A 23,897-nucleotide genomic window follows, 5' to 3' on the forward strand; every position below is an offset into this window, starting at 1 on the left:
TGGATTAGGATAGCTACATAGCAGCCTTTTCGACGTCTTTAGTAGTAGTCCTATGATTGTATGCATTAAAGTCATGTCTTGGGAGTATAGCAACCCTATTATGATGTGGATCATCAGCTGTGAATAAGGAACCCATCTCTCTTAAAGAGTATTAACGCTATTAATGATGTTACGACGTTTACGATGTTTGTGCTGTTAACGATGTTAACGCTATTAACGCTATGAATGATGATTACGCTGTTAACGATGTTCACGCTGTTAACGATGCTAACGATGTTAACGATATTCATCAACCAATTAGATGTCTGGCTGGGTTCAAAAATATGGGCGTGTGCCTTATCGGAACGTAAATTTATGGTGATGGTCGCACAGCAACCTCACTTTTCCTTTCGTGTTTTCAGCTACCAGCCGCTTTCCTTTCTTTCCTTGCTCTCTTTTAAAATGGACACGATAGCCGGTAAGCTTTCTTCTACAAGGTGGGATAAAGAACTAAATGGCTTTTTTATCGGTAGACGCTGACTTATTGACGTTGAACCTACCAATGGACTTCCTCCCTGGTACCGATAAAGCCAGTAAAATGATTCTAAAACATCAATTTGCTATTGATATCATAACCAAGGGTTTAATAAATGCCCCTGAAGGAACGTACAATGTTGCCGATGCAGACTGGAACGAATCAAGATCGGATGTCCTTTATACAACGCGTCTTGGTGCAAGCCAATTACCGCCGATCTTGATTGAAGTACAAAATGTGGTAAACACCGCATTTTTACAGTGCGTGATTAGCTATGCTTTGAATGTCATCAAAATGCATGGTGGATTGCCAATCATCTTAATATTTGGCATTGGTTCCTCAGCCAAATGCAGCCTTGTCAATTTCTCGCCAGCAACAACAGCAAAGTCTTGGATTCACTCAATGCCATGCAACGTTTGGGCAAAATCATGCAACCTTATATCCAAAGAAACGATAAGCAGCTTTGATTACGATGCACCTTTAGATCCACTCCTTGCATTATCGCTCTTTTTCACCGAACAGCAACCTTCATTATACACCCATAGCCATCACAAAGACCCCACCATCATCGCCTTGTACAAGATAGCACACTCTCTCATGGATTCAGGCCTGAACATAGAATCGAACTTCACCTCCACCGTTAGCAACATTTGCTCGACCAACGAACGTTTATTTCAAAAGCTACAGGAACATGTGGATGGTTTACCCAAGGCAAAGAAGATCGTTGACAAAGGGATTGAATACAATTCAAAGCTAAAACGAAGATACAATGACGAGGATAGCTCTTGTTCAGAGGAGCTAGAATACCCTGATAAACTCCCATTGAAGCTTCAAACGGCCTCTCGATCCACCGCCATGTCCGAATCAGACTTTAGTTTTATCAACAAGTTCAAAGGCTCCAGCAAGGGCAGAATGAATTGGGCAGCATGCTTAACTCTTGGACATAACGAAAAGCTTTTAGAGAATTATAGTACCCCTGCAAGTCTAAAGGTGAGTTATAGCCGAGCCAAAAAAGTTCTTAAAACCAACCACAATAAATGAGATGTGTACTTGCATTCAATCTTTGCTGATAACTCTCTGGATTCGGAAAGCGTTTTATCACCATCACCCCCTATGTGGGTTGTAATACTGTATTGCAAGGCTGTCAATGGGGATACTTGTATACGTGAAATTTACTTGTGGGATAGCTGAAAATTTTCTTCTTCAGCCTCGAGGTTGGATGACCCTCGTGATTGTGAAGGTGTTTTCACGTATTTGGTGGATGGTTGTTGCAACTTCCGCTGAGAGAATTTCAATGGATCGTGGTGTAAGACGCCTCAATAATTGTTCGTTCGGTGGAAATTCTCTTTTCTTCTTCACCATGACATTCACCAAGGGCTTTTGAAGGTGCCAGTAATCAAAGAGTGATATGATGGGAAGATAAAGGTGAGAGAGAGAAAAGCCATGGATGACAACATTCATCTTGTTTATATCGGCATGGTGGGCGTGGGTATTTCTGTGACCACAAAGAGTGATAAAATAGCTGTTGAGAATGATGATGAGCCATTACAAAGACTCTTGGTCTGATTGATTGTGCATGCATACATCAGGATATGAGATAGACAAGGTCATCCAACAATGGCACCACCCAAATCACTTGCTGTGCTCAAGGTACACGTTCCATTACATAAGACGTTGATCGAGTGAGTCTTCGTTTCATAAAGAGAAGTCGTTGACATATCCATAGTCGATAAGCATAGTACACAAGCGTAAATATTCCCAACCATCACAGCTCTTGCATAGGGATGATCCCTCTGAATTCATATGTTCATGTGTTTTTTTCATGATGGCATAAGAAACGTTGCACTTTATACAATTAAATCACAAAGATATGTGGAGGAACGAGTTGTGTGTGTGTGCGTAAAAGGGATAGCGATAAAAGATGGGGGGGGTAACGGTTAGGGATGCTTAGAGCTTGGCAATGAGACTATCGGATTTAGCCTTTTGAGCCTTGATGCGACCAGCAATGTCGGCAGCACGGCGCAACTCAACCTTGCCAAGTTGGTTCTTGTGAACTTCATCAGGGCCATCGGCATAACGCAAGGTACGAGCTGAAGCGAAAAATTTGGCGAGAGGGAAATCTTGAGAGAGACCACCAGCACCATGAGCTTGCATAGCACGATCAAGGACACGCAAAAGCATGTTGGGGGTAGCAATCTTGGCCATACTGATTTCCTTAAGAGCACCCTTAGCCTTGACTTGATCAATACGTTGAGCAGCACTCAAGACAAGATAACGAGCTTGATCGATTTCGATACGAGACACGGCAATATCTTGCACAATGGTGCCATGTTCAGCAAGGTTCTTTCCAAAGGTGCGGCGAGATGGATCGGTGACACGAGTAATCATAAGCTCCAAAGCACGCTCTGCCATACCAATACAACGCATACTAATGAGAGGGAATGTGCATGAGCTACATGGTCACACATGCATACATAAAGTCATGCAAGACTTACCAGTGATGGATACGACCAGGACCAAGACGACCTTGAATAACCTCAAAACCACGACCTTCACCAAGTACCATATTCTCCACTGGAACACGCACATCCTTGAAGATCATTTCGCAGTGACCTTCAGGAGCATCATCATAACCAAAGACCATCATGGGGCGAACAACGGTGATGCCGGGAGTATCAGCGGGAACAATGACCAAGCTTTGTTGCTTGTGGCGGTTCTTGTTATCAGGATCGGACTTGCCCATGACAAGATACACAGCACAACGAGGGTCACCAGCACCCGAAATCCACCACTTGCGACCATTAATGACATATTCGTTGCCCTCACGACGGATATTGGTTTCAATGTTGGTAGCATCAGAAGAGGCCACAGCGGGTTCAGTCATGGCAAATGCGGAACGGATCTTGCCATCCATCAAAGGAACAAGCCATTTGGCCTTTTGAGCAGGAGTGCCATACTTTGCAAAGACTTCCATGTTGCCGGTGTCGGGAGCTGAGCAATTCATGGCTTCAGGAGCAAGTTTGGGACAACGACCTGTCAACTCGGCAATCAACGAATACTCCAAATTGGTCAAGCCAGGGCCTTCAGGGTAATCCTTGCCCAAGAACAAGTTCCATAAACCAAGCGAACGTGCCTTGGCCTTTAATTCTTCAAGCACTGGGGGGATCACCTATGTAGAAAAACGATGCATGAGTTATGTACATATCATCCTCTTCATGAAGCCCAATAAAAACATACCTTCCAGCGGTTCTCACCCTGTCCCATCTGTGCATCAAAGATCTTCTCGGCAGGAATGCAGTCATTCTACAATTGACACATTGAGTATCCAAGTGCATGGGCGGTAGCGATTCGCATCGAGTCAATAATAGAAATACCTCGACAAAGTCCTTGGCTTTGGCATACAAGTCTTGGAACTTGGGAGACAGCTTTGTGATATCGACGAGGTTGTTGGTGGCCATAATGGATAAGTGTGGGGAGGTGAAGAAGAGTGGGATAATAGCTGGTGACCCTTATATAAGCAGCATTTCCCAACAGTCTCACACTGCAATTCGTATTATCAATCGCGTTGACATGCCTCCCAAATCGGGTATAAAACATGGTCGGCGATTCACCGCATAGTTCACAAGCAACAAAATAGTATTTACATTGAGGACCAAGAATAAAAGGTTGTGTGTATTGTTAGTAAGCAAGTATAAATGTAAAGAGAAAGAGGAAGAATGCCGCTACTACTGCTACCGTAATCTATTGTAATTGCACATAATTGGCAGGGAACTATGCAAAAGCATGAGCACATCATCCATGCAATGAACGTATTTGCATTGACACTTACGATGCCTTGTCGACCGTTTACGCTTCCAGTCCACCAATCATCTTGACTATCACTTTTCTCGACAATTGTAATAACATCACCTTCACGGAAACTTAAATCTCCTTCTTGTTCACCTGTGAAATCATACAAGGCACGAGCTGTTGGTTGTTGTGGCTTTCGGAATGGCGGAGGTGGTGGAGGTGGTGCTGCTCTGGATGTAGCAGCTGGAGGAGGAGGAGCACCATAAGATGCAGGTTGTTGTTGTTGATAATGGGATTTCTCTTGACCATAATAATTGTTATTGGCAGATGATGGAGGAGGTGCTGTGTAAGGAGGTGGTGGTTGATTGTTGTAAGAGGAAGTTGGTGCTGGAGCGGATGGTGGATTTCTTAGCGGAGGTGGTTGTCTGATAGTGCCAGGAGCCGAGATATTGGAGCTCTTGAAATTGTAAGCACGTGGTGACCCTTCAGCACTGTTACGTGCATACATAGCACCCGTATTGCCAAGCGTATGGAACTTTGCATTCAATGCACGATACAACATGTCTGCTTCGGGTGGAGGGGCGACCGATCCATTCAATAATTCCTTGGCAGTAACTCGTTGACCATAAAGCTTTTCATTGGCATCATTACGTGTGAGGATGACAGAGCCTTCAAGAGATACACCTGCAAAGAGACCCTTGGTTTTACTGTAAGAGTATACAGCAGCAATGTGTTTCAAGCTAGCCGTTCCAGATGCCTCTGCATTACGACCCATAGGACCAGCAGCCACTACAACAAGTAAGGAGGGATGATGATGGCATCAGCGTATCACGTGCTACACATCGATAATGCAAGCTAAATAGTCTTGTGAAACATACCAGAGATATTACCACCAAGCGTAATGTTGCCAAATTGGCTGAATGTCTTGACAGCTTCCTTGGTATTCAGCACGAGTACGAAATCGGTCAATTCAGCACCAATCTGTCCGCCAGCCCCCACGCTATAAAAAAAAAGTTAAAAAACATGCTCATCATAATTCTGAAACTGATAAACTTACCCTCCAGTGGCAATAGCAGATGGGGCAGACCAGCCTAATCATCCAATTGTGTGCCATTGTCAATATACAATACTCAATTGAATAGATGTGTGATACATACTCTTATCAGGCAACCTACGTATCCATGACAACGATAACGTTAGTGTCCCTGTCAACCAATATTCCTTCCCAACAACCATTACCTTGCAACAACTAATCCACTACCTGCACGACCGGTGAACAAGAAACTACACAAGACACTGTTAATCCATGTTTGCAATAAAAGCCAATTCATCCTATATTACCCAGCCTTGAGTACTGTAAAGATTGCCAAGCCTTGTGCGTTATCCAAGATAGTGGGTGGAATGACCTTATCCACCAGCTTTTGACCGGGATCTACGAGCTAGCCATGAGCCCACTGATCCATTGTAGATAGTGCGATCGTTGACATTTACCGATAAAGCTGTTGAGAATGCGAGCTGCTTTTTTACATTCACCTATTGGATATTGCGGGACATGAGTATCGTATGCTGGTGGCTATGTCCATTGTTGCTATTGCATTACCTGCCAAGCTGGTTGGAATGGGCGAGTTGAGGCTAATGCTTGAAGCAGCGTTCTTTACTTTTTTCATAATAAACGTGAATAGAGAGAGAGAGAGGAAGGAAAAGAAAGCTCAGGTATTTTTGCAGCAGGTGAACATGTGCGTTCAAGAAGACAACTCAGTCGATTGTTACCATTGCTGCTCCTCCTCCGCCATCGCCCTCAATTGAGAAAAATGGAAAAAACACACCAAAAGTCATTCTTTTTTCTTTTACTTTGGACAAGAGATATACAATTGAATCTACCAATCCCTACTAAGATGGCGTTCCAGAGCTTGAACATCTGCACCTGATGGGCCTACGAGACGACGACGATATTCAACGCGTATACTGTCATCGCTATCCATAAGCTTAAAGTCTTCTTCATCCATGTCTTCTGGTTCACCGACAAATCGATCCGTTATCATGCCGCCACCACTACTGCTACCCTCCTCATTCATTTCCGTGTCCTGCACAGTGATTTCACGACCTTGTTGTACAGCTGCCATAGCATGTTGATGTGCTTCTGTTGCAGATGCTGAATGAGGTGTTGAGATAGAGCTGCCAGTATAGCGTCGTCTGGGTCGTTTGTTGGATGAATCCATGTCGGTATCGATAGGTTCAACGCTGAGTAATCGTCGATTTCTTCCTTTGAGGAGCCCCTTGGAATGCATTACTTCATGTATAATACTCCGTCGTAGCGCCTCTTCTTCTTGTAAATATTCGAAACTTTCAAAATCAAATGTCTCTGGACAATCCACTTCATCAGCTGGATCCCGCATCTGTTCCACAAAGGGATGTGCAAGTGCTTCATCAGGCGTGATGCGTAATCCTGGGTTGAGATGCAATAGATTCTTGAGTAAATCAATTCCTTCCAATGGGCAATCAGGGAACAAAGATCCAAAGTCGATGGGTTCCTTGGGTGGTGGTAAGCCATCGCCATCTCGAAGGTTCTTGATATATTCAATCACAAATTCAGATGCGTTCTTGTCCCAAAAAGATGTATCCTCCGGTAGCCCCAAAATCCCCACAATCTTGTGCAACTGGTCAACGTAATCCGTTCCCTTGAATAGCACCTTGCGTCCCAATAGCTCGGCAAAAATACATCCCACAGACCACATGTCAACTAGAAAACATGATTTAGCATCCCATAAAATGAATGGAATCAATGCCAATACTTACTTGCTTTGTCGTATGTATTTGGGCTTAGCATGACTTCTGGAGCTCGATACCAACGTGTCACGACGTAATGTGTCATATTCATGGCTTCCAACTGTGAGGATTGTGAAGAATAGCCACGCGCCATACCAAAGTCGCAAATCCGTATATCACAATTCTCGTTTACTAAGATGTTGGCTAAAAGAAAGAGGTGGTGATTAGGGTGGGGTTTGATCAGTGATGAATTCAATTGCCTCTACCTGGTTTCAAATCTCGATGCAGTACCTAATTTATGCAGCAGTAGAGTTGAGACGACATTGATCCATCATCCTTATCCACACACACCCACACACAGAGAAGATGATCACTCACATTGGCACTGTGGATATATTTAAGACCTGAAAAGAGTTGATACATGAACCATTGATAATGCACGGGTTCCAATCGTTGTCGTGAATGAATGATATCTGCCATGGTCGTATCGCAGCAATCTTGAATCAAGTACACCTCATTAAAATCATGGTAATCGACGATATCAAGAGCACGTAGATTGATGATGCGTGGATGGCCGTTGAAATGCTGTAGCAACTTTATCTCGCGTAGACACCGCTTGGTGATAAGCTTCTTATCAAATATTCGAAAGCACTTTTTGATGGCAACCACTTTGGGGACATGGACATTAGCATCGACACACTTGGGGTTGTTGTGAGAACGTTAGAAGATTTACCGTCATTGGTGGCGAGCTCAATGGCACTGCAAACTGTTCCATACGATCCCGATCCGACCCTGCGTATAATCTTGTACTTTTTCTCAACCGTAAAAGTTTCTCGACCACCTTCAAGGGAGACAGTGCAGTGAGTATCGTCGTGAGTCATGTATGAAAACGAAAGGAACGGGGGAGAAAGAAAAAGGTGTAGCTATTTGGGGGGAGGAGGAGGAGGAGGAGGTCGTGGTCGCCGTTGGATACACACACAGGAGCCAAAAACCAAGGTGGAACAAACGCGTTCGGAGAAAGTCGATTGAAAAGTTTATTAATGGAGAGTGAGAGTAAATGTTATAGGGTGAACGTTGTAGCTATGTCGATCATGCGTAGAATCTGCAAGTACCATGCCAATCAATCAATACAACAAGGTTCTTCTTATCCTCCTCCATCCATCTCCCCATGCCACTTACTTTTTGTTGATAAGGAAAATCAATAGATTCACATTGACCTTGACAAGGCCATCCAGCACTTGCATGGTCTGCGCACCTTCAAATTGTGTTTGCAGTAGCTCCTCATATCTCATATCCACTTGTACAGAAGGAATGGGCCATCGTGAATAAGCTCCCTCAATCGTAATAATCCCCACTGTATCCATGGACAATATAATGTTGATCTTGTCATAATCCTTGGGCTCGATCCCATCCACATCCACAAGGATCCCTCGTTCATATAACTGCTTGCCGCTGTATTTAAATGATCCAAAGGTTGGCTCCAATCCTTGCTTCTTGAGTGCTCGCACATGAAAGTATTGTCGCGTGAATGGTAATCCATATCTGGGTCGTCTACCACGTTTCTTGGCCATGATGGTCATGCATTCCTTCAAATAATCCTCGTATTGTGTACGTTGCTCTGTGAGATAATGTCGTTTTCGCACCACATTCTTCAATGTTTGTCCCAGCCTCGTCAATTCATTGTCACGTTGCTGCCTCCTGGATGTTTTGCCAGTGATATCGCGTGCAATCATGTTGATCATTTCCTGATATCCTCCCTCTGCTGAAATAGCACCTGTGCGTGTGAGATAATACAACAATCGGCTCGTAACCACTTTCAATTGGTGGAAAGCAAGGCTATACATAAATGTATCAGTATACATGTTTCCTTTTTGCACCCTCTTTTCCTTTGTTTACATACCTTTGTAAATCTAAAGGCGGATCGGTTTGGCTCAGCTTGACAAAGCGTCGTTTGGATGTTTTGCCTCCTTCTTCTTGCTGTGAAAATTCGATTGCCTTAAGCGCCTCCCATTCACTTTCCAATTCGGCTGGTGTTGGTGATTCAAGGATCGATTGCAATGACTCGCCGCTCTGGATTTTGATGGTATAAATGACAAGTCGCTTTGAATCAACCAATAATTGTCGTTCTCGTGCAGCTGGGTCCATGGGAATATTATCCGAAGGGTGTGTCAGTTTTAGGCAAAGGATGGAATCGGGTAGCTCAAGTTGGGGATAATAGGGTGAAGGTCCCAGCTCAGTCAATAAGGATTGTAATGGCCCGTTCCGCCGTCCTGGTTCCAAATCATCAAGATGTTGTTGTAACGCGTGATGTAAATGGAATAGCTCGTAAGGGGTCGTATACACAGTTGGCTTGTGGGTGCTCATCTGGTCGTTTAGCTCTGGGATATCAAAGTAGGTTTCAGGTTCCTCGACATCCGTCACTATGGGATAAAAGGTTAAGTACACAATCCCTTCAATCATCCTTTCATCATCCACGTACATTTCATGAACCATTGCTCAAAGACATCCGATGATTTGCGTACGTATTCATTCAAAGGTGCCAAAAACATGTTGTCGGCATCAAACTTTTTGCCACTTGAGATCTGATGAAGCATCTTTGCCACCTAACAAACATAAAAAACCGGTCATCTTACATGTTTGTGTACATATGCATATGCACCTTTCTTTACCTCTGCCAAATTTTTCCGTTGCACAGGGAGAACGACAGCATCAATAACATCGTATTGCTCAGGGGCACTAAAAAACACAAGCACCGTTTCATCAGTCTTTTGGTTTCATCCATACACTATGACACTTACACGATAGCAGGATTGAGATAGCGGTAGTAGATAAAGTTGCCAATGATGCGGGCTGCCTGCTCCTTTTCCTCGGGGAATGATTCTTCCATAGCAACTCGCAATTTTCTTGCAATGATGCGGATACCATAAGGGACTTCATCGACTGTAGATGTGATGGCGTTGAGGAAGCGTGTTGTGATCTCTCGAAGGTTACGCAGATGCATAAGGAAAGTGTCACACACTTCTTGATCTTGAAGAGCCTCTTGCACCGTTGCAGAATGCTTTCTCATCGAGGGTCGACCCGTACGTGATTCCTCCTCATTGATCACCTTGTGATAGATAGCCACAGGGTCGGTTTCAAGATCCAGGTATTCATCCTGCACAATGCTTTCCACCAAGGGAGTCAACAATCGGCGGAAGAACATGCGTTCCTTTGCTCCTCTATAACGAGAAATTGTTGTTTAGATCTTGGGGTATCAACAAAGGCATCCTCCTCTTCGTCCTCCTCATACGCATACCTGTTGGTTTGTACCACCAATTTCATAAATGTATAATTGCCACGCATGAACTCTTGAGCATTCTCCACATAGGACAATTCTTCATCAATGCAACACTGGAAATTGGAAAATGCGATTGATCAATAACATCATTCATCATAGAGGGCGTGGTACCCATGTTTGACGTATACCTTGCAAAGGTTGATAAGCAAATACTCTTCACGTGCATTGGTAGCGTATCCAAACAAGCTGAGTACGGTGGATTCGATCAAACGCGTGCTGATGGATGAATCAAGTTCACGACGACCACACATGGATAGCATGCGTGCAAGATAGCCTGGTTCAGTTTGCAAGAGATACAAAAGGCGTTGGTACAACTCAAGACGTGTACGCGATTCCTTGTCAACACCACGAAGGGAATACGGGTTGCTTTTGCGTGTGCTGGCAGCAAGTTCAGACATGCGACGACGTTGTTGCTTCTTTTTGAATGCGCTGGTGCTCTTGACCACTTCGTCAATGGTGATTGCATTTCTCAAGAAGAGGCAGATTTGGATATCGAGTGCATTGACATGGGCGTCCATTTGGTCATTCTCGCGAATCTGTTGGATGACCTTTTGACGCAAGTCCTCCAAAGCTGGAACAGGTAGGCATGAGTGATATGGTTTGTGCAAGAAAGAGGAGAATCAACATACCAAGCTCACGATCGAAATCGAGGTCACTATCATCCAGCAAGTGTACAAAATTCTTGACAGTGCCAATGGATGGATTGCTATCGGATGCTGCATGACAATGAAGAACAGGTAAGACACGTGATCCAATTTCCCTTTCCTCCCATCTTACTCAATCTACGATAGGCCTTGCCCATCATCTTGTTCTTGACAAAATTCTGCACCATGATAACCTTGTCGAGATGCTCATTGTAATGATCCAACGTGTGCCTGTAATTCAATCGTGCAAGACAGCCACGCACATGCGTTTGCAACTATGGATAAAAGATTGTAAGTAATTCCCACTCTAAGATGCCTCGCTTTTGTATTTACCTTGATGACCCAATCTTCGGAACTCTCATAGGTGATGTGCTTGTCCTCCATATCACGACGTTGCAACATACCACGTGCATGAGCCTGTACACGTGATAGATGCGAGACGACATAGGTGGATTTATGCAGCTCCTGACGCTGTCGCTCCATTTCTCGATGCGCCAACCATTTGCGTGCTATGTTTTGACAGGTCTTGAGCCTTTCCAAGTTCTCGGAATCAGACCAATAGAGCTCAAATCCTACAACTTGATTAGTCTTTTTATCATTCTTGCATATAAAAAACCTACGTTCTTGCTCTGTCATTGTCTCATGATCACTTTCATCGCTTTCTTCAATGATCAAATCGGGTGTGGTGGGACTCTTATTGAATCGATGATCATCATGGTGTCGGAAGCTATCATCACCATGCAGCTCTTTGTACAACGATGGGCGAAGATCCATAAAGTTGGGAATATTGGTGCCACATGAATCCAGGTTTCGCTGTGTTGCATGAAGTTCCTCATCTAAATAGCAGCCATCGTGTTATCATTACCGGGAGTTTTTCATAGCAGCGTGCCTGATGCTCACCTGTGAATTGTAATTGACCATACAAATTTTTAATACTAGGGGCCAAGTTACGTCTTGCTAGCAAATGGCTACATATGGAGATTGAGGGGTGAGCGTTTGTTGGGAGAAAGGGTGATGACAATTACCTGAGAGCGTGGATGCAGTAAATCACTCGTGGGATATTCTTTTTATCATAAAGGTCGGTAAACTCAAACCAAAAGGTGTCTGGCAATCGCACAACAGCCAATGCCTCCAAAAAGTAATTGATATTATCCGAATGACGGAATTCAAGCCTTTTGCCCTGTGATAGGAAATACTGATAGTAAGGATCGATGTATTAAGCAAATGAATCTTACTTACGTAAAAGATCTTTTTGACTACTCCATCAGTGAACCAAGCAGCTAGCTTGGCCAATATGATGCCATTTCGCATGGTCTCTTCAAGTTGAATGACTGGGTCAATTGTTTCTTGTAAACAATTCTCAATCCATCTATACAAAATGATGATGAGTGCATTGCTGTGCTTGTTGTGATGGATTCAACGCTTACTCTTTTGCTTCACCAATATGGCATAGGTATTCGTATGCCTGCAACGTTTCTCTTATTTTATCGAGTCCTCGGCTGTTGACAATGTTATGGTCCTTTTGTAATCGAATGCGTCCTTTATGGATATAAAAGAAAGGGTGAGGATGCGAGTTATCGTAGGTTGTATCAAGTGTTGAAAGTCGATTCTACCTTGCAAGCCTATGATGGATACGTTCAGTTTGTGTGTTATGAACAAATATTCTTCCGACAATCAACATCGTAGGGACGATATTTACCAACAACGTCTTCAGCGCCATCAGTGATGGTGGGGATGTGGAGGCTCGAAAGGCCATCCTTGCCAGCCATGACCGATAATTGTTTTAGTGGGTTATTGTTGGTAGCCATGGAGACATGTAAGACAAGTAATGTAAGAGAAAGAAAGAAAAAGAAGCAAAAGAACAAAGGAACAGCCACCTGTATACGCACGATTGTGTGTGTGTGTGTGTGTGCCTATGAGCTTAGGAGATTAATCCCCATTCATGCGTGCACTGTCAGAGTTGCCCACAAGGGAACGACGACAACAGTTGCCGAAAAGGGACACAAGTGTAAACATCCTCTAGTACAAAAAGGGCATTTGCAACTTGTCTGATCACATCCACGTACATTCTTCATAACAACAACAACATGGTGCGCCCCACTTTGGCAATTGTTTTTTGTGTCACCTGACCCAACCTTGATCTGGTGGGTGGCGTGTGCTGTGCCCTGGCTACTCTTTCTCCTGCATCATCCGTAACGAAAAAACTTCCGCATGATTGTTCTTGCACAATAGCAATCTCATTTTGCTGCGAAATCTAAGAAAATGAATGCCAAATATGAGGCGTTCCAATTGCATGCTGTTGGAGTTTACGTTATGTATACGTCATTCTAAAAGGTCATCCTCCTTAGCAATACCACAAAAGGCCATTGTGATCATCCTTTATTGAATTATCGTAAAGAATGGACTTTGGGTATTTGAAGCTGCCACCATGGATACATGCATACAGTGAACGAGGCTTGTGTTACCAAGGAGAGTGGTCATGCCGGGAAACAAAGGTCGCATAACAATGTTGCCATCCGCAATCGTCTCCTGAAAGCTATATTGGATTATGTGGGTGATCGTCTCCATGGAAACACTCCAAGCATCTCGTGCTTCATAATGTTGTTAACAGCATAACGTATGTACAAGATCAATCACCGGCAACTCCTTCATCATAGTACAGGTGATAGCTTTTGGGTCAATGATACAAGCACTCCGCTTCGATACGTGATGATGAACGGATTTCATTAGCGTGCAAAGACGCTTAAAGAAAAGTGGCGTGTCATTCCTTTCAACTTCTTTGAGCTCTCTTTTGTTGTCGGCATGTGTAGTTCAAGTAGCGCCTTTCTCCACTACCATGATGGGTTCCACTACATGATGATGATAAGCTGCGTTGCAAAATTTAAGCTCGTGCATGGATACGAGAATCAATCATGTGATGATGGATACTGGATTTTTATAATGCAGTCTAATTGTGAAGTAAATGAAGAGTGTGCGTTGTATAAATAATATGAATACAAGAAAAGAAAAAGAACGCATTGCGTGAGGATGAACAAGTTTGAATGTGGGTGCGAGTAAAATGTGAGAAAGAATATGCGTGAGGAAGAAGGATTAGATAAGGGATATGGGAAAGCAAGAAAACGAATATGGTACAAGAGCCCAAAAGTCGTTACGGGGAAAACATAAAACTTAGGCAAGGTTCATTGCTGAGCGAAAACCGCGGATGCGGTGGCATTGATCTCGCAGATTGTCGGCCTTGGAGGAGTCCCAGTCACCTGTGGAAACGAATAACCGTGCATATCGTAGACACAGCTCTTCCCTAAAGTTGCTGTAGAGTTTTCGATTGTATTGGCGCTAAAAAGGAAAGGTAATAGCATGCATGAGTATACACATAACCTTTGTACCACAGGCCCCCATCATGGATCTTTACCTCTTTTCTCCGTGTTGCCTCTGGATATTCATGTGTTTGATGAATCAAGAAATCATCAGGGAGCACCCAATAGTCGATACCAGAAATGTAGATCTCATAGAGACAAGCTGCCTTATTTGCACCGTAACCAATGAAACGTTCACTACACCATGGCGACCCTTCCTTTTTGTAGATGATGTATGGCTCATAGCTGAAGTTGTAATCGACGACCTTGTACAAATCATCGGAAGCATACCACTTTGTGTAGTTGGTAGAGCCGTGTCCTCTCAACCAGGATTTGTGGAACATGTCAAGTTTGCCTGATTCGACTTCTTCCAGGAGATTAGATTTGCTGGTTGGGAAGGTACGCCAATCGAGACCATCCTCGCCGGCCACATATTCAAAAGCCGGTACAACCAACGCGGCTGAACCCGAATCGAGCAAGGCCATGATTTTGGGATCATTGCGGATACGTTGGCGAAAGTTGGTGCATAAATGGAAATCCACATCGAGCATCATGATATAATCCGTACGTGCAAAAAACTTGGCCACATTACGCCAAAGGTTGAATTGTCGATCAAAGTTGTCCAACATCAAATGAATGTCCACATACGATTGCATGTCGGGGTTGCTTTGGTACACAGCATGCAGCTCGTCCAACACTTCTTGCTTGCTATCATCATCATTGACATGGATGGCTGCCGAGATGGGGCCTGTATCATACAAAAGCGTTTAGTCGATATCATCTCTCTACCCCCCACCCCATTCCACACATCGATTAATGTGGTACCTTTGTAATGCGTTGCTAACCGACTCAAGACCTTGAAACGATTTCGTGTCACCAATGTTGCCATGGTGATATCATTCTTTTCCACAAGTGCACTGGCTCGGCGATAGTATGGCGTGAGATTGGAAGGTCCCATAGCTTCTGAAAAGATCTTGGATAGTACATAGTCCTCGTCCATGCGTTGGCTGTAGCCTAAGAAGGAATGAGATAGGTGAGTGTTGAACCCTCCTTGACCCCCTTGATATGCGCACGGTCTTCTTACCATTGTCAAGTGGCCATGCAACATCAGGATGCGAAGACGAATCGGAGGACTGAGCAAGAGCTTGATGGTCAACTTGCAGCTGCGACGACGAATTCTTGGAATGCGACAAGGAAGAAGAAGAAGAAGAGTTCAGCAAAGGGATCTCCGCTTTGTTCTCATCGGCTCTCGGAAAGATGGCAGCATCGTCGTCGGTACCTTCGGAAGCATGATATGAATAAAAGTGCCTTGCAGTAAGGATCAAGGAGATGATAGTGTAAAAGACGAGAAAATATTTGGTTCCCCGGGAAAAGGCTTGAGACACTTCGAGCCTCATGGAGAGAAATGTTTGTATGGGTGATGAGAAAAAGGGAAAGAAAAGAGAGAAAGATGACCACACTCAACAGCAGCAACAACACAAATGCAGAAAAGACAAAAATGATCGCTTGTGTAAGCGGACTTGCTGACTTGGCTTCTTTTTTTGTGTTGGACAGCGATAATGACGATCTTCAACTACGACCCAAAGTATGTAGTATACGGTTGACTCTTTCATCTTTGTATTGTAGCATCTACATAATGCTGCCCCCCCATTGCATGAATAAAAAGCCTATAAATGTGAATGCACTAATACCAGCTGAGGAAGTGTATGGGCAATAACTTGTGTCGTCGTCGTCGATCGGTGTCCTCGTCATCAATAAAAAGTAATTTTAGTACGAGCGATGACGGGGTTACACAATCCCAATGGCTACACAAAATTGATTGTACAAAGTGTGCCTGTTGGTCGCGGCACTGGGTTGGTCCCTACAACCAGGATTTTTTAATGGGACTAATACACGCTTTCTCGCACTCATTCACTCACACAAAGCTCACTTTCTCGGACATCAGCGCCGCTGATATCGAAAATGCTATGATCTTTTTGCAGCTCGGATCACACTTTGAGTAGCACTTTATGGAACATGATGCTTGTGATTACCCTGGGATTCAACCTTTCTTTTATGACTTTGGCTATACTTTGTGTTTTATGAACTAATCCCGATTGACCATGCGCTTCCTCTAATACAAGTATAGAATCATTTCTCCCACGTGAGCAATACACTACTGCCGCTGGAGGAGTGGTAAAAGGAATAAATAGCTGTCACTCGGGAGAAACAAGCATGATGATGCCACATTGATATCCTGTCATTGTTTGTGTATCTTCATGTTGAATCCATGTACGTACTTTTTGCTTGCTTATCATGTCGATCGTGTACTCCTCTTCGGATCTATTCCCCCGGCTGGGAAATTATCCACCTCCACCCCGCCATACCGACACACACGCACATTCTGCCGATCGCAGTAGTAGCACGGCGAATTGGGTTGGGCTATTGCTTCGTTGTTGATAACGCTGACCATGAAATCTTGCATTATCCTTATATAAAGCTGAAAGAGTAAGGACTTAATTTTGGGCGTTAAGGGGAATCATCATCACGATCATACGATAAGAGAATGAAATTGATAGAAACAAAGAAAACCATGCTCTGCATGTAGCTGACTTTTATGGAATAAATGTATGAAGGCTCCTCGTATGCACCACATAAATAAATCCATTTGCCAACTTTATCTTTTCTTTGTCTACATACATACGGACTCAGACTGACAAAGCTTAGCATAATTATTCTCTCACATTACATCCCTCTCTATCTCTGTCGCCTCTCCTTGTCGGAATAACCCCATAAAGAAGCTGCCAACTACTCAATGAGGATATGCCGTTCACAATAAAGTTCAAATACTTGCGTCATGTTTACCTTCGATCAAAAAAAGTGAACTTAGGGGATTGCGAGATTCCATCGCATCCACTCACCTCTCCATTGATAGGGCCTCATGAAACAAAATGTAAGGGACGATGTTGTGATTACATCTGTAAGCTGATTCATCGTCGATCGGGTCATGTGGAGACATTGATGGCCGATAACACAAGTCCCTTAAAGTAGATTAGGCATTATGCGACATTAGAAATTTGCCAAAATCACTCGAATACTCCTTTTGTGAGAGATCTTGATCATTTGCAAGGAGAGACGATGATACCACTTGATGTCTATATTACGAGCTTTCACGTTATTTACTCCTTCGTGGCCTACCTTGATACCTGCAGCGACCATCGATCTCTCCTTTTATTTCTTTCTCGTTACAATAAGCATGTGCATATTTTTTAAGCTTTTTTCTGTCGGAATAATGCGACATCGGCCGGATGGACCAGCATCGCTGCGGAAATGGGGGAACCAGTAAGCTATTGGTAATCGGGTTCAAGGTACCGAACCGCGGGCTGGTGTAAAGTTGTGTATGTATACATACATACAACATAGAAGTTATACACATGCATCTATATAATAACACGTTTCACTACCCACGCCACGCGTCGTCGTATATAATTTACTTTTAACTCGTCGATTTTGGCATTCTAGGTCTTTCCTTTTCTTTCTTTCACTGTCAAAATGTCATCCGATTATCATCATCATCATCAATCAGGCAAGAAGCGACATCAATGCTCGGTCTGTCAAAAGAAGTTTGGTCGACCGAGCGCACTTTTGACACACATGTACACACACACAGGCGAACGACCTTTTAAATGCCACGTGTACGTATATCTTACTTATCTATGTTATGTATGTATTCATGAGCTTTTTATATAGTCAAGGATGTGGGCGTGATTTTACGGTTCAAAGCAACTTGCGTCGTCATCTCAAAGTTCATTCACCTAGTCCATCTCCACGACGTCGATTATCAGCGCAAATGAGATATCAATTTCTTCAAGAGCTGATGGAGAAGCGTGAACGATCCTTCATGACAACGACTACATCGTCGTGCACAGCAAAGTATCATTATCCCTCAACAGAGACGTTACCAACACAAAATGACCACCAAGATGTATCTTCATCATTATCATCCTCACCCATCATTTCACCTTCACCATCATCATCGCCAAGGTTCACTCGCCCTTTTTACGAATGTAATGATGTCGTCGATAAATGGCTGAACAACAACAACAACAACAACCCACCATCATCCAATGTCAACCATCACGAGTTTTCAACCCACCAGAGCAACCCATCCATCACCCAGCAGCCAGAGACTACTTTGCCTTTTATCCTTTTGCAATATCCAAGGGGTCATAATATACACTTTTAAATTGGCATCATCCATTTTTATATACCATTTTTTTCAAAACGACATCAAGCTATTGTATAAATGCTCTTTATCGGGATCCATAAAGGGTATTGATGGTGATGGGCTTGGCTTCATTGATCTACAATGCTTGTGTGTGTGTGTGTGTGTGTCTCCATGTGGCGCCCATATTTTGATCCTCATACTGCAGAGCGTTTGTGTGTTGGTTGAAATTGAAACTCATTGCCATTTAACGAGTCGCATTGCATTGCATCGCATCAGTAGTGGGTGCACAAAGAGGCGTACTTTGGTGGGTCATCAGCTGATAAAAGGGTTACTCAATGCCCTTTTCCTGTTTGCAACGTGGCAGATTTGAGCGAGTTTTGTGGTATGCTGGCTATATATGAAGACATCCAAATTGGGTGTGTCAAACCTTACAACATCATGTTCCTCTCTTATGGTTGTATGTAGCAGTATGTAGGTGTCGGTATGCAAGATGTAAAAGGTGGGTATCCATGCACCACCGCTGTTGATTGCTGTTACCATCCTCATCATCCGGACCCGAGTTGTGAAAGAAGAAAATCCATTGATCCATGAAATTGGTTCATTGTAATACGATGATGCATGTTTATTCAATCACTTGCAATATCCCGAGTTGAGCTAGTAGAAAGAGAGAGAGAGAAAGGATTGCTCTTGTCGAAGGTGGGGGGAGGTGTTGTAGCCAAGACAAAATGACGCACAGACATAATCTTGGTGCTCACGTGGTAGTTGATTGGTGTAAAGAAGGTGGATGATCATCCCTTTAGTTGGGGAAAAAAGAAGGGGAAAAGCCAAATGGATTGGGGAGGAGCATCATTTTGCATAAGATGCACGGGGTCATTGTTGTGCAAAACTAGTGGCGCTGGATGACGAGAGAGCAAGAGAGAGAGCAAGAAGAGAAAGAGTGAGATGATGTGATCCATGTGATGCTTCCCGCTTTCGATGCTGGGGCTTGGATGATGTCAACGATATCCACCTTCATTGGTTGTCGTCGTTACGTGAATGCCATCCATCCATGAGCGCATGGTGATATAAATAACAATGAAGACGCTCGTTGCCAAGTACAATGAGATAGGAAGAGTGTACTGCAATAAGAAAAAGACAAAGTTGGTGGTGAAAAGGTGCGTCATGGCCACATGGACACCCCGGATCGTTGTTGACATTGGGGAACGAAGTGCATGATGGCGTACCGATTGACGAGAATGGTAGTCGTAGTCTTCAACATGGATCGCTGAGCATAATGAATGACGAGTATAGAAAGTGGGGTCATACGTGGGCACATGGCTTTGGGAGAATAAGGGAACTGCTTGAGTTGTTGTTGTCGTTCCTTGTAAAGAGACGAAGCTGCATGAAAAAGATGCCTCATGTTTCCCGCTTGTGTTCCCATACGATGTAACCATGCATCCCATGCTATGACGATGAGGGAGGAAAAAGGAAACAACGCAAAACACGCCATTTGACATTCCACGTACAACCATGTTGCCACAGCGATCATCCGTTGCTCATTTTCTCCCTCACAACGTATAACTAAGACCCCCAGAATTGAATTACTTTACTGTAGAATATAATGTGTAGTCATGTGCCTGGTCCCTGGGCCTACTCAGATGACTCGATACTGCTTCAATAAGTAAAAAGAAACCATCATCGACTGTCTCATTCACACACACACACACACACACACCATTATCACCGCAGCGACTCTCTTAATTTCCCTCCCACTCTTCTTTTTCGCATTTCAACGTTCTTCTTCTCTACTTTATCTTTTTTATCGCCATGTCAACATCTACACAACCTAGTAAATTACACAATCCTACTGCATACCATTTGATGGCTTCATCCAATAATACAAGTAACCAAGATTGGTCATCATCATCCACACAGCCTGTCGATTACAGTAGCAGTGGGGATGACTTTGCAGCCACAGGGGGTTCCATTCACGACTTTGATGATTTCGAATACACGACTCACAGCCATAAAAAACACGTCCATCACAACAACAACAGCCTTCTTCAACACCAACAGCAGCAGCAACAGCAACACCATCATCACCCATATAGCCAAGCACGATATCTTATGGAAGATGATTACTATAATCCCGCAGCAGCACAAGCACAAGCACAAGCAGCATCGTCGTCGTCATTTTATGACTCGCCTCCACCGCGCATGGTGGCACGACATCCATTCCCCATGTCTGCACCGGCAGATATCGGGCTCAGTGATTTGTACAACATGAACCCTGCGGTGGCCTTACCACAACAGCAACAACAATTTGACGCTTCTACTGGTGGTAGTTTACAGGATGATTATGCAATGCAGATGAAGTAAGCATCATAATGATAAGCATCAAAATAGGGGAATGAGCTGACATTGTACATGGTCTTTCTTTAGTCTTCAGCTTATGATGGAAAAGAAACGACGACGACGAGAATCTCACAATGCAGGTAATGTGTACATATCCTTTCTCCTCAATTGTTTTATGAAAAGCTCACACGCTGTTGCTGCCTATGTACATAGTGGAAAGGAGGCGTCGGGAAAACATCAATGATCGTATCCAAGAATTGGGAAGCTTGTTACCTGAGCCCATGCTTGAGGAATGTAACAGCAATTGTGCAGGTGGTACAAGCAACAAACCCAACAAGGGGGCCATTCTACGTAAATCCGTGGATCATATTCGTTTGCTACAACAAGACGTCAACACCTATCGGCACCGCATCCAAGAACTTGAAAGTGTTCTTAACAAGATTCAACAGCAAAAGAGGAACAGTGTTTGATTACATCATTTCTTTTATCCTTTGTGTGTATAAAATAATCTCCTTTTTTCTTTACAATAATGATGCACCTTTTTCAATGTATACAAGCGATGACGTGGGGGGAGGTAGTTGTGAGTGAGTGTGATTGTGTATATGATGCGAGAGTGGTGATGAAATAATAGTGGTGAGGTGCAATGGGTGGTGATGATGAAGGGAGTGTAAGGGAATCAATCCATAATAAAATAACATATATATGAAATCTAGAGCTTAGCTTCAGCAGCCAACTCGGTAGACAAAAGATCACCAAGGTCGTTGGCAGCATCCTCGAGACACTGCTTGAATTGATGAGTGCCATTGACATACTTGGTACCGTGAACCTCAAGATCCTTCACACTGGCAACGTTGAATTGCAAAGCCTTCTTCTTGATCATGTAAGCACAACCGAAACCATCATCGACCACCTGACCCCAGCCATATCCATCAAAGAGCTCCGAAGACAATTGGGAAGTGGACAAGTACCAGTGTTGGGAGTAAGCATAGTTGGGATCAGTGAAGAGGGAAGGAGTATCTTCACCCGATTGAAGAGCCTTCTTCAAACCGAACAAGTGACGATCGACACCATGACCATTGACACAGTCAGCCATGTATGCACCTTGAGCCTTGACAGCGGCACGGAAAGCAGCAATCTTATCTTCGTTGGAGACGTGGGGATCTTCCATAGCCTTGCAGAAAGCAATGGATTCTTCGCTAACAGTGCGAGAGGTTTCAGTGCGGCCACGTTGGAACTTGCGAGTTTGGCCGGATTCATAGGTAGGGCGGTTGGTGCCAAACATCTTGTAATAGGCAAGTTGGATCACCATTTGAGCAAAGCCATCAGGGGAAGACTTGAACTTTTTGATTTGATCCTTGCCGAAGCCTTGATAAGCGAGCACAGTCAACTCATGCTTGTTGATAAGAGCATCAGCGTTTTGTTCAGCCGATTGAATAGCTTGCTGGGTTTGATCATTCAAGTTGAAGCGAATTTCCTCAGGAGCGGGAAGATCGGAACGAATCTCTTCAGGGCCATGGTTGACAGTGTTGGCAGCGATGCTGCTAGTGACGTATTCGTTCAAGCGGCACGTGGCAGTACCATCCATGCAAGAATGTTCACCGTTGAAACCAGCCTTGCCGTTTTCAAAGACAATGAATTGCAAAGGCTTGTCAAAGAAACGGTTGCGAGCATCACCGTGCCAGCATGCACGAGAACCTTCATCACGAGTGATAGGCTTGCTGTCATCGAGGCACATAACAAATGAGGAAGATTCGATCTTTTCAAGGAGAGTCTTGTTGTCGGGATGAGCCGCGATCAAAGCATCTCGGTACTAGAATTTCGTGGTTTTAGAAAATTGTATATGCGTTTCCCAAAATTATACCTTACCTCAGTCCAAGCATCTCTGTTTTCCGCTGTCAACGCACCAACAGCAGGTCCCTTTTCATTACCAGCAAGCTCAATGACTCGTTCAAATTGCTTCTCAAGCTCATTGGTAGATAATTGACGGCCATTGTGGATGGTATCAATCACATAAAACTTGTTCTTGCGAATAGCAATGATGTGAGAGTGCTTGGCAGGGTCATAAGCAACTTCGAGATCAGCAGGCTTGCGAGGGATACGGCAGTTGTTGAACATGTACTTGTAAGAATCCATACACATAGGTTCACCCTTGGCATATTCGGGTTCCAAGGTCATGCTATGAAAACGACAACCCTTATTAATATGGTCTCTTTCATATACACACTGCCATCCAATATACTTACTTTACGACTTGTTGCTTGAATTCCAAAGCAGCAGTGGTGATAGCAGCAGCACGCTTGGCGGGAATCTTGCGCAACTTGTCATCCTTGTAGTAGAAAAAGTAGCTGACATGGATCATGACAGGGTCACGATAACCCATATAAGCACCTTCGAGCCACCAATCCTCAAGCCAGTTAACAACATTGGGATCCTGAGCACGAGCAACCAAACGATCTTGAAGCTTGGCACCAATACCACTGGTTTCGAATTCCTTTACAGCAGCCTCGGTACGCTTGTATTCCTCATCACCAACAAGGGGACGAACGGTCTTCAAGTACTTTTGCAAGGTGGCAGAAAGAGCTGGCACAGGCAACTTTGGCAAGTTGGCTTGATAGCGCAACATGGGACCAGGAGCACTTGCATCAAGAGGGGTCTTGGGAGAAGGTTGAGCACTTGCCATCATCCGGCGTGGCATAGCCTGAAACGAAAGATACCCTCGTCAGTTTCAACATGTCAAACAATAAGGATGCTGTGATCGCCCCATGTTATTGTCACAATGACTTACCATGCGAGGAGTGGCAGTGATGGGAGTTCTTTGAGAGAGGCGAGTGACGTTACGAAGACCGAGAGCACGAAGAGCCATGTTACTGCTATTCGAGATAAAAAGGTGGGGAGGTAAGAAGAAAAGAAATCAAGGGATCCTTTGTCGGCTTATATAAAAAGTCAATCCAGG

The 23,897-nt window shown here is 43.9% G+C and overlaps 9 protein-coding genes across 9 annotated transcripts; 3 read left to right on the forward strand and 6 right to left on the reverse strand.

The window, feature by feature from the left end:
- Positions 1–441: 441 nt before the first annotated feature.
- On the forward strand, positions 442–1,555 carry O0I10_000618 (uncharacterized protein; the record flags this gene model as incomplete). The annotated part of the gene is made up of 2 exons (XM_058480727.1): positions 442–457; positions 513–1,555. 2 exons carry the CDS (start codon positions 442–444, stop codon positions 1,553–1,555), a joined length of 1,059 nt encoding a protein of 352 aa, XP_058348291.1.
- Positions 1,556–2,461: 906 nt separating this feature from the next.
- On the reverse strand, positions 2,462–3,972 carry O0I10_000619 (uncharacterized protein; the record flags this gene model as incomplete). The annotated part of the gene is made up of 4 exons (XM_058480728.1): positions 2,462–2,942; positions 3,010–3,683; positions 3,752–3,817; positions 3,889–3,972. The coding sequence occupies 4 exons, from the start codon at positions 3,970–3,972 to the stop codon at positions 2,462–2,464; spliced, it is 1,305 nt and encodes a 434-aa protein (XP_058348292.1).
- A 283-nt stretch (positions 3,973–4,255) lies between these two features.
- Positions 4,256–5,970, reverse strand: O0I10_000620 (uncharacterized protein; the record flags this gene model as incomplete). The annotated part of the gene is made up of 9 exons (XM_058480729.1): positions 4,256–4,285; positions 4,344–5,092; positions 5,182–5,303; positions 5,361–5,394; positions 5,461–5,474; positions 5,543–5,587; positions 5,645–5,735; positions 5,795–5,836; positions 5,904–5,970. 9 exons carry the CDS (start codon positions 5,968–5,970, stop codon positions 4,256–4,258), a joined length of 1,194 nt encoding a protein of 397 aa, XP_058348293.1.
- A 210-nt stretch (positions 5,971–6,180) lies between these two features.
- On the reverse strand, positions 6,181–7,950 carry O0I10_000621 (uncharacterized protein; the record flags this gene model as incomplete). Its single annotated transcript, XM_058480730.1, has 5 exons — positions 6,181–7,043; positions 7,100–7,273; positions 7,336–7,360; positions 7,448–7,737; positions 7,803–7,950. 5 exons carry the CDS (start codon positions 7,948–7,950, stop codon positions 6,181–6,183), a joined length of 1,500 nt encoding a protein of 499 aa, XP_058348294.1.
- A 294-nt stretch (positions 7,951–8,244) lies between these two features.
- O0I10_000622 (uncharacterized protein) lies at positions 8,245–12,858 on the reverse strand (the record flags this gene model as incomplete). The annotated part of the gene is made up of 16 exons (XM_058480731.1): positions 8,245–8,905; positions 8,970–9,489; positions 9,549–9,672; positions 9,739–9,805; positions 9,868–10,287; positions 10,365–10,459; positions 10,535–10,977; positions 11,036–11,122; positions 11,184–11,325; positions 11,384–11,622; positions 11,671–11,886; positions 11,951–12,018; positions 12,076–12,230; positions 12,290–12,419; positions 12,478–12,589; positions 12,750–12,858. 16 exons carry the CDS (start codon positions 12,856–12,858, stop codon positions 8,245–8,247), a joined length of 3,588 nt encoding a protein of 1,195 aa, XP_058348295.1.
- A 1,360-nt stretch (positions 12,859–14,218) lies between these two features.
- Positions 14,219–15,800, reverse strand: O0I10_000623 (uncharacterized protein; the record flags this gene model as incomplete). Its single annotated transcript, XM_058480732.1, has 4 exons — positions 14,219–14,383; positions 14,460–15,151; positions 15,229–15,417; positions 15,488–15,800. The coding sequence occupies 4 exons, from the start codon at positions 15,798–15,800 to the stop codon at positions 14,219–14,221; spliced, it is 1,359 nt and encodes a 452-aa protein (XP_058348296.1).
- Positions 15,801–17,934: 2,134 nt separating this feature from the next.
- O0I10_000624 (uncharacterized protein) lies at positions 17,935–18,628 on the forward strand (the record flags this gene model as incomplete). The annotated part of the gene is made up of 2 exons (XM_058480733.1): positions 17,935–18,077; positions 18,133–18,628. 2 exons carry the CDS (start codon positions 17,935–17,937, stop codon positions 18,626–18,628), a joined length of 639 nt encoding a protein of 212 aa, XP_058348297.1.
- Positions 18,629–20,416: 1,788 nt separating this feature from the next.
- Positions 20,417–21,414, forward strand: O0I10_000625 (uncharacterized protein; the record flags this gene model as incomplete). Its single annotated transcript, XM_058480734.1, has 3 exons — positions 20,417–20,964; positions 21,032–21,084; positions 21,158–21,414. The coding sequence occupies 3 exons, from the start codon at positions 20,417–20,419 to the stop codon at positions 21,412–21,414; spliced, it is 858 nt and encodes a 285-aa protein (XP_058348298.1).
- A 239-nt stretch (positions 21,415–21,653) lies between these two features.
- Positions 21,654–23,807, reverse strand: O0I10_000626 (uncharacterized protein; the record flags this gene model as incomplete). Its single annotated transcript, XM_058480735.1, has 4 exons — positions 21,654–22,754; positions 22,811–23,120; positions 23,188–23,642; positions 23,730–23,807. 4 exons carry the CDS (start codon positions 23,805–23,807, stop codon positions 21,654–21,656), a joined length of 1,944 nt encoding a protein of 647 aa, XP_058348299.1.
- Between the last annotated feature and the right edge of the window lie 90 nt (positions 23,808–23,897).

This window comes from Lichtheimia ornata, assembly GCF_029851405.1.
Source record: "Lichtheimia ornata isolate CBS 291.66 chromosome Unknown scaffold00002, whole genome shotgun sequence".
Classification (NCBI taxonomy): domain Eukaryota; kingdom Fungi; phylum Mucoromycota; class Mucoromycetes; order Mucorales; family Lichtheimiaceae; genus Lichtheimia; species Lichtheimia ornata.